Consider the following 16,043-nt stretch of genomic DNA (forward strand, 5'->3'; position numbering starts at 1 on the left):
ATTTTTATATGTAAACGATTTTTATATGTATTTGCGTTAATTAAAAAAAAATAAACTTTTACGAATTATTACAATTTCTATTTAATAATAGGCGCATATTGAAAAATTACATAGATTATATAAATATCTATAATTTACATAGAAATTAAATAATAAATACAATAAAATTATTTATGCACAATATTTTATATATTTTTAACGAATAATAATATTCAGTTTCAATCAAGTTTGCTGCCCATATAAGTCGAGTTAAAAATGTCAAATCAGTTAAAACTTAATTCAGAACAAAATCAAGTTGTACGGTAATATAATAATAATTACTTTAATCATGCACGCATTGTCCTGTCGCAGCTTGTCATGTACATCTCCAGGCCAGTAGACCTCTCCAAAATTAAGTAGACTTTTCCAAACGTAAGTTTACGTCCGCGTCTGCCTCAGGTGTTCTATCTGTCTCTTCTTTCGCGAGAGCAAGCACGGATTAAATCGCGATCAACCACCGCCACAGATCGCGACGTACGCTCTCGCAATCTGAAAGCAAAACCGCGTTAAGACATTAAATCGTCCAGCGGGGGTATCCGACTTTCACTTATGTTGTGCTTCGCAGTCACGCTTACGAAAAAAATTTCCCCACGCTTTCAAAAAAGCACTCGCTCCACACTTGTCTAGCAACTTCTCTCGGCGCAGTGTATCATCATCATCATCATCATTATCATCATCATCATCATCATCATCACCATCATCATCATCATCATCATCCCACCAAATTCTATTAGCCTGCAAAAATATATACTCCTTTCTCTCTCTCTCTCTCTCCTTTTACTCTCCAGATCCTTTCACCTCTCTTTCTTTCTCTCTCTCTCGCTCGCTCTTTCCACCACTTGCATCTCAAAAACTTGCCAACACTTGCTCGTTCGTTTTTTTTTGTTCCATCCAAGAGGTACGTTCACGGACATCAACCATCCACATATTCACCCAGGCTGTTGAACAGAATCGTACAGGATTAGTGTCCAGTGTTCACCGGGTACTCGAGGAAAGGGACCAAACTAACTACTAAGAGTACTAACATTCCAACTCTCTGGAAGCTTCCAAGCCTCTCGACAGCTGGTCCTACTTCAGGATGGACGAGAAAATGGGATAAACACTGCCATAGTGTATGTGTGTAATTGGGTTTTTTTTTTTTCAAATAGAGAGAACAGAGACTCACGTTTCCCGAAATCTCGTTGGTACCTCAGCTCCATGGCTCTCACACGTGGGTCGCGACTAAGGGTGCTTTCCGTTTCACGCATGATGTGCATGATGCATCATTTTATCTTTATCGTTCACCGAATATTAAAGAATATAAATGATAAAACGATAGTACATCATAAGCATAATACGTGAAATGGAACGCACTCTAAGATAGCGAACGCGCGAAAAGTGTGCCTGCAATCTCATCCGCTTGGTGATATCTGTGAGAATTGTTAACTGGCCGCGGATTGTATACGCGTGTTATGGCAAAATGTGTTTTCAAAACGTTAAAAGAAGCAATGAATCGCGTGTAACTTTGCACGAGAGACAGAACTTGTTTAGCGAAGCAACAGCACCAAATTAACAAACGCGGGGAATTCCTCATCGGTTTTTCATTCTTCTAGAGAACGAAAAAGATCATGAATTTCAAAACCATCGACTAAATTATACAAAAAAATTGTCATATCATAGAGATTCTCAAGAAAGCTTACAAGTAAATCTCAGGGAATGTCGGACGCTAATTCTTCTCAAAGATAAAATTTTTTACAGTAATTTATGTTTGATGAGTATGAAGAAATTTGTTATTAATTTTAGCTTAAATTGAGTCTTTCATTTAAAAAACTTTTTATTTTATACAAATATCTGATTTTACATATGTTAAAGCAGTATTTTTTAAGAATGAGTCTATATTCGATTTTTTAAAGCTTGACACAAAACACTAAAATAATAATAGTTAATAATAATTAAGAAAACAATTCCATTTGCAAAAAAACTTTAAACATGCTTTAAATGTGTAAAATCGGGTATTTGCATATAAAACAAACATTTTTTCTTAATTGAAAGATTCAATTTAAGCTAAAATTGGTAACAGATTTCTTCATACCTTGAAGAAACTGTACAAAAATTGAGAAAAATTAGCGTCTGACATTCTTTGAAATTTATTTATTAACAAATGAATATTTCAGAAACAAATACCGCATCTTTCAGAAAGAAAATAATTTGATAAATACCAGTCAATTGGCATTTATCACATTATTTTGCTTCTTTTTTAACAAGAAATCCCATTTCAATAAAAATTCTTACAGAAGAGAATACGCGAAGCATTCGAAAGAAGGGCCAAGTTCCAAAAGATGTATGCAACTAGCGAAATCTCTTTTCTGTTTTAGGAAGAAAATATTGCGAATATGGCAAACGCGCAGATGATGATGACTTAGAAAAAAATATTTAAAAAATCGGTAGACGAAAATTAATTTTTCGAAAATTGCGAAAGCCAAAGTGTTGATGAAGATGATTATTCTATTTGATCGCTGATGATGGTGAGGCATCATGAAAGAGAAATAATGTCAGATCGTAATCACCTGTTTCGAGGATCAGCGGACGTTTCCGTAGTCTTACGTTTACCTTCAGTCATCGTCTTCATTCAGCCATCGCCGGAAGGCCGGCTACCGGCGGCTCTGTCATGTTACCTTTCAAACTCTCCCACTCGCATTTTACAGTTTTACAATTATAAATGTATCGCCCTAAATCCGTCGCTTTTAATTAAATGCGCGACCTGCTCCTTAACAAAGTCGATAAAGTGAACAAAGTCGTAAAAGAATTAGAAACTTTATACACGCAAATCTCGAGAGTTTTTGCTACGAATTATATCAGATTATGCAGGACAAATTAAATATTTTTTCATGTTCGAGGACATATATTGTATTAAAATTAGAGATGCACCGGGAAAAATTATCAGATATCCGGTGCATCTCTAATTAAAACATTGATTTTGTAATAATTTTAACTAATCGGATATCCTAGACCTGTATTCTGTACACACCAACCGACAATTGCTAGTGTCGTCATGTGTCGTTTTTGTGCCATGTAAAATATTTTCGCAACGACATATAACGACACCAACAACTGTCGGCAAGTGTGTACAGAATACAGGCCCTGGCTGTCCCAGAATTGGTGCGAAAAAAATATTACTGATCTTATCGTTCTTCACAACGCTAGGCAAAAACAAAAATTAAAATCTCAGTTTCAATATTTAATTCTGTTAAAGAAAAATCTACTTGAAATCTAACAATTGATGATTTCATTCATTCTTATCTCTGAAATTTAAAGATGTTTTCCAGCAAGAAACAAAGATGTCACAATATAATACAGAAATCATCACATCCTTGTATCGGTCAATGTTAAACAAAGATGACATAATCACGACTGTTATAATCACTGTCTCTTTCTGGAAAACATCATTAAACTGCAAAATATGATTTATTTTTACTAGCTTATAGAAACTAATCATGATTTTATTATAGTCTAAAATTATTAGCACGTAAGCGACTGAGGAGTAAATTTTACAAGCATATCCGTCGTCTACCAATTCTGGAATAAGCCAGCAGATGTGTAATTGTGCATCGCTGATTCGCATTTAAAGGAATCTATGGTACCCCACGATGCTTGGGTCTTTTATTCTCGGCATAATTTAACATACACTACAATCAACGGAGAACGTTACGGAGAGCATTGAGTATTCTCGCATCAACTCGGCGAACTCGGGAAACGCTTTACAATTTCACGACAAAACCGTCGGCAGAATTGGGAAATGTAATGCCATCGTCTAATATTTCACATCTACAAGATTTTCGCGTAGCATATTGCTGTGGACAGGAGGACGCTTTTCTCTTTTGCTCGACAGGATTGTGGTACGCGAAAAAATCATGAGATCATTCTCATACACGTAAAAAATCCACGGTAATCTCAATTCACATTCGTCTGTATATCTCGAAGTATCTCAAAAGTGTAAAAGAATGCCGGAATCACGGTCTCCTCACCGCGCGCTCTTCCACGACGCGGCTCGAATTCCCTCTAACAGCCGCGAAATCGACAGATCAAAATCAACATTCTCACACGACAACGTTTCATGACACACGAATCTCGGATTCGTCACGCAATCTCATCTCATTTCCTCTCTCTCCCTCTCTCAGGACACAACAATATCGAGCGATTTACAGAGCGCAGCTAATTCTACAATAAAATTCGTTTACATTTTATGAGCGATATTAAAATTGCTTTATATCAATCCGTATTTACATATTTCGTAGATCACTTCCAAATCGTTTTGCAAGGCATCCTTTGAGCAGTGAGCACTCTCATCCCGCGCGAAAAAAAATTCACTGATTCAGGAACGAGAAGATGCCAATAGTGTCGTAGGCATCGCTATTTCAAACGATTTGAAATATGTAGCCTGACAATTAAATTCATAGGCAAAATTCACTTAAAAATACATACAATATATATACGAATACAACACAATACAAACATATGAACACAATTTATTTGTTTAATAAACAAGATAAAAATACTCAAGTTTTTTTTTAAGTAAATTATATGTATTTTATTTTTTTAAATATGATCTTATTTAACGACATTTACACGCAATTTTTTTCTTATTTTTTTTAAAGAAAACATTGATTCTATTTTGCTAAATAATTGCAACAATGATTATTCAGTATATTGTTCATAAGCTTCATTAAGGTTCATTGTTAAAATGAAACTTATGTTAAGTATAGCAAAAAGATAAAAGAATGCACATCTAATGTGTTCCCAACATTGTCTAGATGATAACAGAAAGAAATGTTTGCATCTATAAACATAATTGTCAGACCACGTAGATCTATAATCGCGACGACTCACGCACGAATGTTCGAGCTGATCAACTATTATTCATTGTACAGTCATTCATCAACAATTTTATTTTACCTCTTATGGCTCTTATACAAGTTATTTTATTTTATCCTACTTTTTTTTTACTTCTCATATTGTAAGGAACTACGTTTTCCCTGAAAATATCTTCAGACATTACGGAAATTAAAGCGCGAACATTCGTGCCTCAGTGACAAGCTTGGTACGGTTCCAGTGTCTGTTAAAAGTTGTCTTAAACCACAGCTTTTATGTAGATCGATTTAACAATTTATAGACTTAATAGCGTGGCAGAATGCGCAATCAACCAACTCTACATCGTTTATCTCTCCTCGTTGAAATGTGTGTGTGTGTGTGTGTGTGTGTGTGTGTATATAATTTAGTTTTTTTACATACACTACGTATATAAACAATCTCCTCTCGATCTACATATATATCAGATACATACTGGACGACTTTGCTCATTCTCATCTAATACCGCAGTATTCCCCCGTTCGTCTTATGTATTATATTACTCAGTCATCTCATTTCTTCATCTCGCTCCGCCAAGTACACGCGTTCTCAGTGCTCTAAACAAACGACATTATCACTTTTGCTAGTAATAAAAACTCACGCCTGTAGTTCTTAGACGACCATTAACAAATACATTCAACCGTCATACACACATGTGTTTATCGAGCAATCCAGTTTGACATTCTCAAAGTTAGAGGAGACTTTTCTCATCTATATACGTAACACGTATATCGACGAGAATTCACGCTAATGAGAGAGAAAGAGTGAGAGAGTATTATCATTAGAACTGTATATTAAGTAATATCTCGCGTTCAAAAGAAGGAAACTGATGAAAAATCACTGTACGATAAAATAAAAAGCACAACAGTACATACATCTCTTATATAGAAGGATTATATATTTTTTTATTCTTTCAATTAATATACTCATAAGAGATAATTAGTGTACTCTCTGAAATAGTTGATCTAAATAATTCTTTTAACGTGGTATACAGTGATATCGCGGTGTCAAATGCGGTCTTTAAGTTTAACTGCGACGCTATTTCGTATGTTAAAGTTATTGACTATAATTGTGAAATGTGAATTGCATCCTTCCTCATGCTATGACTCTTTCTTTTTCTTTCTTTCTTTCTTTGAAAAATAAATACTCTCGACCAGTAAAGCTATCTTTTTCATTATCGTTCAATCAGGAAACAGTTCGAAAGTCTTTTCATTAAGGATATTTCATTCAAATGACACATTATACACAGACATATAAGACATCTAAACAGGTTCTCTTCCTTTTTTTTTTCAAATCACTCAATTAAAATGGAAAAATCTGATCAAACGATTCAAACGATTTTCTTTCACACACAATCGATCAATAATTTTGACACACCTGCACACTAATGTAAAATTCTCACATAATAAGCTATATTTATGTGTTACATTTTAGATATTTGAAACATAAGTTCAAATCGATAATAATATACAATACGGATAGCTACGATCAAGTGTTCTCTATGTTGCGAGCTATTCTGATTCATACATACATTCTCTCTCAGGCAATCATATCATTCGCAATTTGTACGCTCCTTCTAAAAATCTTAACATTTTGGAAATTTTTTTCGCAGATAAAGAATGCTGCAAAATAGAATAAGATGTTATTTCAAAGATACCACACAAAAAAAATTTCGATCCACTTAATGCCTAAAATACTAATTTTCGATTTTAATTCCAATTATTTCTCTACATGAAAATGTATCTTTTTTTTCATAATTCTTACTATCTCAGTTCATTACATTTTACATTTATTCATTTTATTTGTTATTTAATATTTGGAAACAGATTTCTTCAAAATAACGCAATGATATTTCACTCGTATAATGGTGAATATATTATATAGAATTACAAAATAAAGTTGCTTCCCAAACATTTTGCTAAAGGATGTTATAAGGAAGATAAAAATATCAGAAATGACTGCGCAGCTTTAAGTAAAGTATCCTGATTCGAATGCAACTGTCTATTCCCGCAGCAGTAAAATTCGCAAATCTAGAATCTCTGGAATATATCAAGGAAAAATTATGATTCTAAAATAAATAAGGAATCTGTCGTTAAAAAGTAATGCGCAAGAAAATGGAATATTCTAAACAGCTTGAAAACGCGATGGCAAGTTATACATTGTATTACATTACGCTTTTTACAAAAAACGTCTAGCAATTCGGCGCGGCTCTCGATTCGTTACAACAAATTATATAATTGGCTTTGGTCTCACGGGTACCATCTATTACCACATTGCACCCATTCGATCGATCGCTTTAGTTACAAACTAATTTAGTTCTCATAACTAAGGTGATCAATCTAGTCTCCTCCTACATTAAATTTTTGATGTAGACAAGGAGACAAAATTTAATTATAATTAAATAAAAAAATGTAGTTATAGTTAGAGAAAGCCAGAATCTCAATAAACACTATTAAGTAAGTATTTATTAAAGCCCCCTCTATTAAAGAGATTTGTGACAAAAAAAGACTTTAGCTATTTCCGATTTTCCAATAATTTAATAATTGCTCGTCGAGAAAATGTATACTTAAATAAAATGGAAAAACGATGTAGATGCAATTATATGTAACTATAATTATTTCCTATGTGATCGTTTCGCCCCTCATCCAAGTTCACTTGATTATTAAAATTGTTATTGTTTCCTTGGACTTTGTCGCGATTTAAAAAATGTACTGAGACACACATTATCTTTGCTGCAGAGCGACTGAGCGATCTCGGAATCTAAGCAAATAACAAATGAGAATGTGCGAAAGGATTTCATGTGGCAGTTATTTTTTTTTTAGTAAGATTGTTTTGGTACACATTTCACTGGGTTTAATAAGTACGGATCTACAATAAGTGTTCTAAGCCTGAAATCGTAAAAGATTGATCAATTACAGTCGAATGCGAGGAGAACAATCGACTGCGATTCATCCATTTTTTATAGTTTAAGGCTTAAAACACTTATTGTAGATCCAGACTAAATGAAGTAGCTTAAGTCTTCTTGGGACTCAGATCTCATCAGGTATCTTTGTACATGTAAATTACACGTTTACCAATTATTATGCTAAGCAATAAATGTATTCGACCGTGCAATCTTATCATTGTACAGCTAAGCTGCTCACACATCAACTTCATACGTATTGATTTTATTCATGCCACTATTCATCGGATGCTCACATCAGAGAGTGACACAAAAATCGCGCACATATATTCGAATGATCGAAGCTATCCGTCTACAATTGATGTAAACCTAAACGAACGGAATTGTGCTAATTTGTCAAACCAATAAGAGAGGGTAAGATCTTGAAATATTATAATACACGCAGTGGTGATTAGTGCAAAACATTAGAAAAAACGTCAACGTACTATAGGCTCTAGGTCTTTTTCTTTTTCTGAGGTCGACGAGCTTTTGAAAAACATCGATCTCATCAATTACCACCGTTCGTTATGGTTGTTGCATCGGGACCCGTGGATAGAGGATCCGTTTGGTTTTACGAGTAGACCCACGGCCCCGGTTGAATTTACTCGTACTTGAGAAAGGTATTCGACTTCTGGTCGCGCTGACCCGGGTGATTCTGCCAGGCGCCCTGGGACGCGTTCGGGTTATTCGGCCCGGGGCCGCCGGTGCCGGGATTACCAGTATTACCATCGCCGCCGCCTTGGTTCATCCAGCTGAGAAAGCCAGAATTGCCACTGTTACCAATACTATTGTTACCGGAGGGCGGCTGGCCCGGTGGGCCCGGCTGGTTCGAATAACCCTGGTCGTTTCCCTGGTTCTGCAGATTACCGATCAGACCCCAGGACGCCTGGTTCAGAGCGGCGGCCACCAATGCCGGATTGACCGGCAACGCAGATAGATTCAGACCACCCATCGCCAGCGGATTCGACATACCGCCTCCACCACCACCACCGTTGTTTTGACCGGTGATACCAAGGGCTTGTAGATTTGGCATGTCGAGATTACCGCGATTTCCCGGATTATTCCAGCCATTCGGGCCCATATTGTTGCCCGAATGGCCCATATAACGGTTACCCTGATAATTGCCCTGGACGTTATTATCGACGGGTCCCGGCGCGCCCCTGCCGCCCCTCATGTTCGAGTTAACTTGATTATTAAAATTTTTATTGTTTCCCTCGGACTTGGGCGCGGCATTCGAGACGTGTACCGAGACACCCTTGATAATATGATCTTCGCCACAGAGCGACTGAGCGACCTCAGGATCTAAGAAAGTGACAAACGAGAATGCGCGGAAAGGTTTCGGGATGAAAACGTCCGTGACTTCGCCAAATTTGGAGAAATATTCTCGTAGATCGTCCGCGGTTAGATCTTCTGTGCAGCGGCCGACGAAAACCTTGCAGGGAACTTGCTGTATCATTCCTTCCTAAAAAAATGTTATATCAAATATGTACGAGGTTTACACGGGTATCCAAGTAAAACTTGCGTACAGTGCACATTACTCACAATACCGCCGGCGGTAGAAATCGCTCTGCAAGGCGTGTAGCGTTCGTCAAGAGAATGGCAATACGTAACATAGATACATTATAATTTACATCGAGTGTATCACATGCATATTACACACAATCAATGTTCCGTAGAGACGCAGTATGAAACTTCTCGCTTCCAGCTTAGTACTCTAACATTCCGTCGATTGCAATTAATCTGCACTAAACGTCAAGTTTTATGTAGAAAATTCTTAAATATTTATATCTATCGGTTCAAGAAAAGACGCCGGCTGGCTCGATTTATATGTAAATCCACATATATTATATAATGAACACTTAAACACTATGACCACTTGAAATCCATGCATCAATCTGTACAATGTCTGTTTCTTTATATTCACAATGTAGAAAATCTCATGCTACATTACACTGCCTTGATTTGAATAAGTACGTATCTGATAAAATGTGAACAGTTATATTTCAGACTAATTATTTCTACCATTAGACAACATATCTGTTATATTTAACAAACACCATGAATTAATGGGAATATATATATAAATACTTTTTCTTTGTTAACTCAATCGATTATTTACTTTTAAGATCTAAATTATCTCTTTATTGTGCATACAATTATCGAGAAATATTTTCAATAAGAACCTCATAATTTTGAAGGAGAAATATGTAATTTTTTTTTATTAAATGCTTTAAGATATATTTTTAAACGTACCGTATGATTTTTCTTACATAATACTATTTCAGAAATAAATTCTATTTTTTTTTTATACATAATACCATTTCTTTAATCAGTTTCCATATAAGCTATTTGTAATTACAAAAACATTTTATATTTCATATTGATCTTATGTTTTATTCAAATCTTGATATAAAATATGAACATTTTATTAATTTTTCAATTTAATATACAGAATAATGAGATGAGTTAATTGGTATAAAAAAAATATTGTCTTATAAAATTATTACAATTATTTTCTAAAAAAATTTATATAATCTGTACAATATATTATTACATATATATCTTTGTCTTAAATAAATGTTTGAACTGCGATTTTTAAAATACAGATAATTTAGATCATGAAATTAAATGCATGTGTGCTTGACATATTGCTTGAACAAAATACAATGTACAATATATATATATTTATGTATTTAAAATTTATAATTTTTCAAAAATTATACCACGCATCTTTTTAATTATTTTCGGTATTTCTAAAATAATTCATGATCAATTTTTAATATATTTTTATCAGAATAATATTAAATTAATAAAATTCAAAATAATACGAGACAAAAATCAGCAAAATAATCATCAGAGATTTCATCTCTTGCCTCTCTAAAAAATATTAACTGCCTTTTGTGTGCGACATGAACGCAGCAGTAAAAAAGTGTTTGATAAGTCAAATGTTAATAAGTACTCAATTAAAATAATCAATATTTTACGTGCATTTATATAAAATTGTATAAAGTAAATATTTCTGATTTTAATAAACCGCGCATCCACATACTGAATACTTTCCAACATTCATTCACACAAATTTTCAACGCATTTTATGTACGAATTTGTATCCATATCAAAGAAATCCGCCAAAATAACACGTTGAGAACAATACATAACAATAATATTAACATTCGTAGTGCTTGTAGATGCGTGATATAATATGCGCTTGTAGATACGTGGAATGTGCAATCTGAATCTTGGGAGAAAAGATCATCGTCGCGAGTCGACATATATACAGTCTACTATTCCCATTAAAACATGATTGATTGTAATTACGATAATTTTCCTCTTCAGTATCTTGACGTATCCGCGACGTGGTGATCCCTCGATGGCCGATGTTTGTAATAGCGATCATAATAGTTCTCCTTCGCCGGGTATCTCGATGGATCAGCGTATCTACCGTCGACTAGATCGCGACCGTCTGACGTGGCGGCATAGCGGCTGTCGACCTCGCGGTTATCAATCGCGTACCTGCCATCTATTGGTTCCCTACTGTCGACGTACCTTCTGTCCATTTCACGACTGTCTACGTATCGACAATCTGCTTCCCGGCTAGGATCGACCGGCAAATGCCGGCTGTCTGGGTGTCTCCCATCTGAATAACGCACTTCGTACCTGCAGTCAACTGCAGCGACGGCATAACGGCCGTCAGCCTGGTCATAGTAGCACCTTTGGTCATACCCGTAATTGCTGTACCTGCCCTTGTCGTACTGCTCCGGACAATTGTCAGCTGGATAGACGGCACGTCCCTCGCTGTAGTACCGCGATCCATATTCCGCATCGGAGGGATACGGGGGATTAGTGGGCACCGCGGCGACGTTTGCATGCGGTGGCGGCATGTAGCCACGAGAATCATAGGCGGCGGGGTCCTCGTAGCCGGCGTAGGTTGGCTTCTCGTTGTAGGAGTTGTAGGCGGCCTGCTGCTGACCGCCACCACCACCACTGCCACCGCCACCGCCGCCGCTACCGCTTTCATACTTGTACTTGTTATCGTCGTAAGGATAATTCGGGGGATATGACGGGTAGTGAGTGGTTTTGTAATCATATTCCGAATCGTATCTCGGGGGTGGCGCGCTCGGGGGTGGAGCAGTGGCCTCGGATGACGAGTTTACGTTGGCTACGTACGGCTTCGACACCGGCACTCGGCGACTACTCGGTGTGTGCACCGGTATAGGTCGGTAGCACTCGTTACCGTGCTTACCCGTATCATACTGACGTGCCATCATTAATCCATCAATATTCTGCAACCAGATTACACCAGCCCTCGACAATCACATACAGACTTGATCGTAATGCTGAAGCATACATCGCATTCGCTCCGCTCAACGCTCCGTAACAACGCGGCACACATCTCAAATTATTTACCGTAAAATGAGATAATTTGGCCCAGTCGGGACAACTTTCATTCAAAAAAAAAAAAAAAAGAAAAAAAAAGAAAAAAAGTCTAGACAGCACGAATGTCTAATCATATAAATATTAAAACATCTTTAAGATGTCTTATGCTAGTAAGATTATATGGCAGTATTCATAGTCGATTCTTATAGGCTTTCTACAATAAGCTGTTAATAGATCAAAAGAGCGAGTTGTAAGCGAGCCAGTGTCATAAGGCAACAATAAGTGATCAATGACTGCGTGGAGAACAAATTCCATTTCTTATAATTTAAAATTTAGATTACGTTATGACTAGCCAATCATATATTATTTGCCTGAAAACTATATTCCTTTAGATTAGTTAAAATATTGTAACGTAATGATCTAATACGATTTATTTTGAATATAAGTTTCCTAAGACTTATAATTTATGACTTATAATTCTGACTTATTTCTAGTAAGATGTGAACGATGACTAACGACTTATTGTAGAAAGCCATTTAGAAATTGATCATTCACAGTTGATTCTTATATTTAAGACTATCTTAATCCAATCTCAAGATGTCATGAATCCAAACCAATCAAAAAGATGAGATTTTAAAATATTATTTCAGTCTTAAAATAAAAACAGATTATGAATATCGGCCAATAGTCGATTCTTCTCATATTCGATTGTGATTGATCAATTTCTTATGATTTAAGACTTGGGCTTAAGTAACGGTTCATTATAGAATGTTAGACCGTTATGTTTATTAAGACCAATTATATAAGTACAGTTTTATTATATTATATTATTATATTATCATAAACAAGACAGTTATATAAGCATCTTAAGATATTAACGTATTAATATATTAGCTTAAAATAGTCTTGAAATAAGAACCAACCATAATTACCGGTCTATGTTTTGATTTTGACATATGCTATCTGGACATTAAAATTTGAATCAAAGTTATCTCGATTTTGAATCAAAATTATTCTATTTTACAGTATTCGAATACGTGTTGATACCCTGCCAGTGGAACACGCGAACGTAAACGATTTCGCAGCGCAGAATCTATTCCGCGAAACGTGATACGTCATGAACTATTACACCATTCATTCGCGAGTTTTTCATTCATGATTATGCATTCTTTCTAGAATCGCCTCGCCAAGATTTTTTCCATGTGACCTCACACGTTCTGGAGAGACTTTAGAGCATTACTCGTATCGTAACGACGCATCGCGAATCTCACAAAATTGGTCAGAAGCATCGTATTACGGTAGCTCGCGCGAAGAGATTCTCGGATCTAAGAAATTGGTTCACGGCTGATGTCCATTTCTACCAACGTAGATTAACTTTAATCTCGGTTTAACTTGCTTTTTATCTTCTTCTAGTTCTAAAAATCAGAAAGAGTAAATTAAACTGAGATTGAAATTAAATTATATTGATAGAAATGGACATGAGACATACTCCACATACGCGATTGCGAGGTCTTGCATTTACATTCTTCAACACACAAAATCATATCCGTACAATATTTGATATATCCAGGAAGAAGATATGCGCGCTCAAAAACGAAAATATCGATCTTTTCCTTCAATTATTCTCTCTCAATGCGCGACACATTCCTCATAATTATTCTCATTCACGCGTACTTGGGATGTTAACGCAATTTAGCGATTATTTTAATTTTTATCAACGTAAAGATATTTCGAGATAGGTAGTATGAGGATTTTTTTTCTTATTTGAAGTGATCGAGGCTTACGAAAGCTTCGGCCACTTTTAAGAAATCTTGAGAAAGATAACACACGACGCGTTAAGATTTGTTAAATTGGATATGTTTTTATCGAATCATTTCTCTCTCCATTGCAATGCCTCTGACACAGGACTATTAATCACTCTCTTAAAGAGATCTCATACCGTTTTAGAGACACAAACATACTATATTATTTACATGTTCACGCAAGCACACCGTTAACGTCGCTCTCTCCATGGCTCACGCACCACACTCGTATAAACATACATTCGTACATACAGACATTTTGCATTCTTTCTATATAATTCCACCACTTATAGCCGTTCGCACATTCACCTATTTATACCACACAGCAAAATACGTCTCATATACATAAAAATAACATATTCAAGGAATATGAGAAAATATTCGCTTAAAGCATTATGTGATAAAATGGAAATAGACAGAAAGATAAGGTATTATCCATATCCACAGTTGTAAGCTCTTATCAATTTTAGCCGATTGTCTCTCACACGACATTTCATCTTTTACTTGAAATATTACACGTGTGTTCATATCTGTACATATCTTAGAATACATAATCTTAGATACATAAAGATTTTTACAGCAATCGAAATGAGAAAAAATTTGCCTTATACCGAGTGTCTGAGATCACCCATATATCTTCTATCACGAAAACAGAGCCAAGGCTACAGAAAATAAATTTAAAAATTCCCTGGCTTTTCAAGGTTTTTCAGACAAAAATGGAAAATTTCCATGACCAATATAAAAATATGTAAAAAATTTTAACACTTAGAATCAAGTATTGTAAGAAAGCTGGTTTATATTATTAAAACCGCAAAAAAAGCTCAGTAGCATAATAAAATTTTAGGAGCAAATTTAAGCCAATAAAAAATAAAAAATTAGTATTGGAAAAAAACAATGCAATTATGACGAAAAAAAGCGATTAAATAAAATAACTAAATAAAATATAAATTTTAATTATATTTTAAAAATCGTTTAAAGTGCACAAGTTTTTAACATATTTGACTATAAACGTTAGATATAAAAAACTATGAAAATTAATATATATAGATAATAATTATAATATATACAGATTTAAAAACTATGAAAATTATTTAAAATAGGAGCAGTTAACGGGATTGTGAGTAAAGTTCAAAATTCCTCTTATTTTTCCTTGACTTTTCCAAGTTTTTTTCATGACCAATTTCAATTTCCCTGACTTTTCCTGGTTTTTCATATCTGTGGCGATTCTGAAAGCATTTTAGAAAAAAACGTTTCAGACAAAATTTTATGATATACATAAAATGGTCATTGATTTGAGCTTGAATAATCATTTGAAAGTCATGAAGGTTAAAATTGATTTTTCATTGCATATTCTTGTAGCTTGAAAGCTTTCCAAAACACTATAATCAAATATTTTTTTATTAAGAACTTTTTAAGTTATGAGACTTAAAAATTACACTACCGCCGGCATTAGTATTACGCAACGTGTGTCCGATGGTTTAAAATCTCTTGAATGTTGTTCAGGATCATGTCCTGGATAAGATTTATCAAAATCAAGGCCATTAGAGATTATTGTTTTACAAGATATTTTGTATTTTGTTAAAACGTTGAAATTTTCAAGTCTTATAACTCAGAAAGTTTTTAATAAAAAAATAATTGATTATAATGTTTTGGAAAGCTTTCGAGACAAGCTACAAGAAATGCAATGAAAAATAGGGTGTATCATTTGGAAAAATCAATGTAACCTTCATGATTTTCAAACGATTGTTCAAGGTCAAAATCAATGACACCACCTTATGTATACTTCGAAATCATACAACTTTTGTCTGAAACATTTTTTCTAAAATGTTGCTCTGTTTCCGAGATAAAAGGGATGTATAGACACCCGGTATATTAGAAAGTTAGATATTACTTTCTATTCTATCTCAAGTGTTTTTTAATTTTTTAAATTTTCCTCTTTAACAAGGCAACCTTACACAAAATGATAAATTCTGATTTTTATGAAACTTTATATATATATA

At 34.8% G+C, this 16,043-nt stretch overlaps 1 protein-coding gene and 1 pseudogene across 2 annotated transcripts in view; both read right to left on the bottom strand.

Annotated features, from left to right (window-relative positions):
• Positions 1-325: 325 nt before the first annotated feature.
• LOC108688481 lies at positions 326-1,802 on the bottom strand (annotated as a pseudogene).
• A 5,937-nt stretch (positions 1,803-7,739) lies between these two features.
• Positions 7,740-16,043, bottom strand: part of LOC108688480 (TAR DNA-binding protein 43) — a 14,364-nt gene continuing 6,060 nt past the window's right edge. The window contains exons 4-5 of one of the 2 annotated variants that reach the window (XM_018194753.1): positions 11,183-12,147; positions 9,261-9,326 (exon numbers count right to left, since the gene is read on the bottom strand). In XM_018194753.1, coding sequence (XP_018050242.1) covers positions 11,197-12,147 — 951 coding nt within the window. In that variant the 3' untranslated portion in view covers positions 9,261-9,326; positions 11,183-11,196. Of the gene's footprint in view, positions 9,327-11,182; positions 12,148-16,043 lie in introns of both variants that reach the window. The other variant, XM_018194754.1, reaches the window with a different exon arrangement.

The sequence above is a fragment of the Atta colombica genome, unplaced genomic scaffold, assembly GCF_001594045.1.
Source record: "Atta colombica isolate Treedump-2 unplaced genomic scaffold, Acol1.0 scaffold233, whole genome shotgun sequence".
Lineage (NCBI taxonomy): Eukaryota > Metazoa > Arthropoda > Insecta > Hymenoptera > Formicidae > Atta > Atta colombica.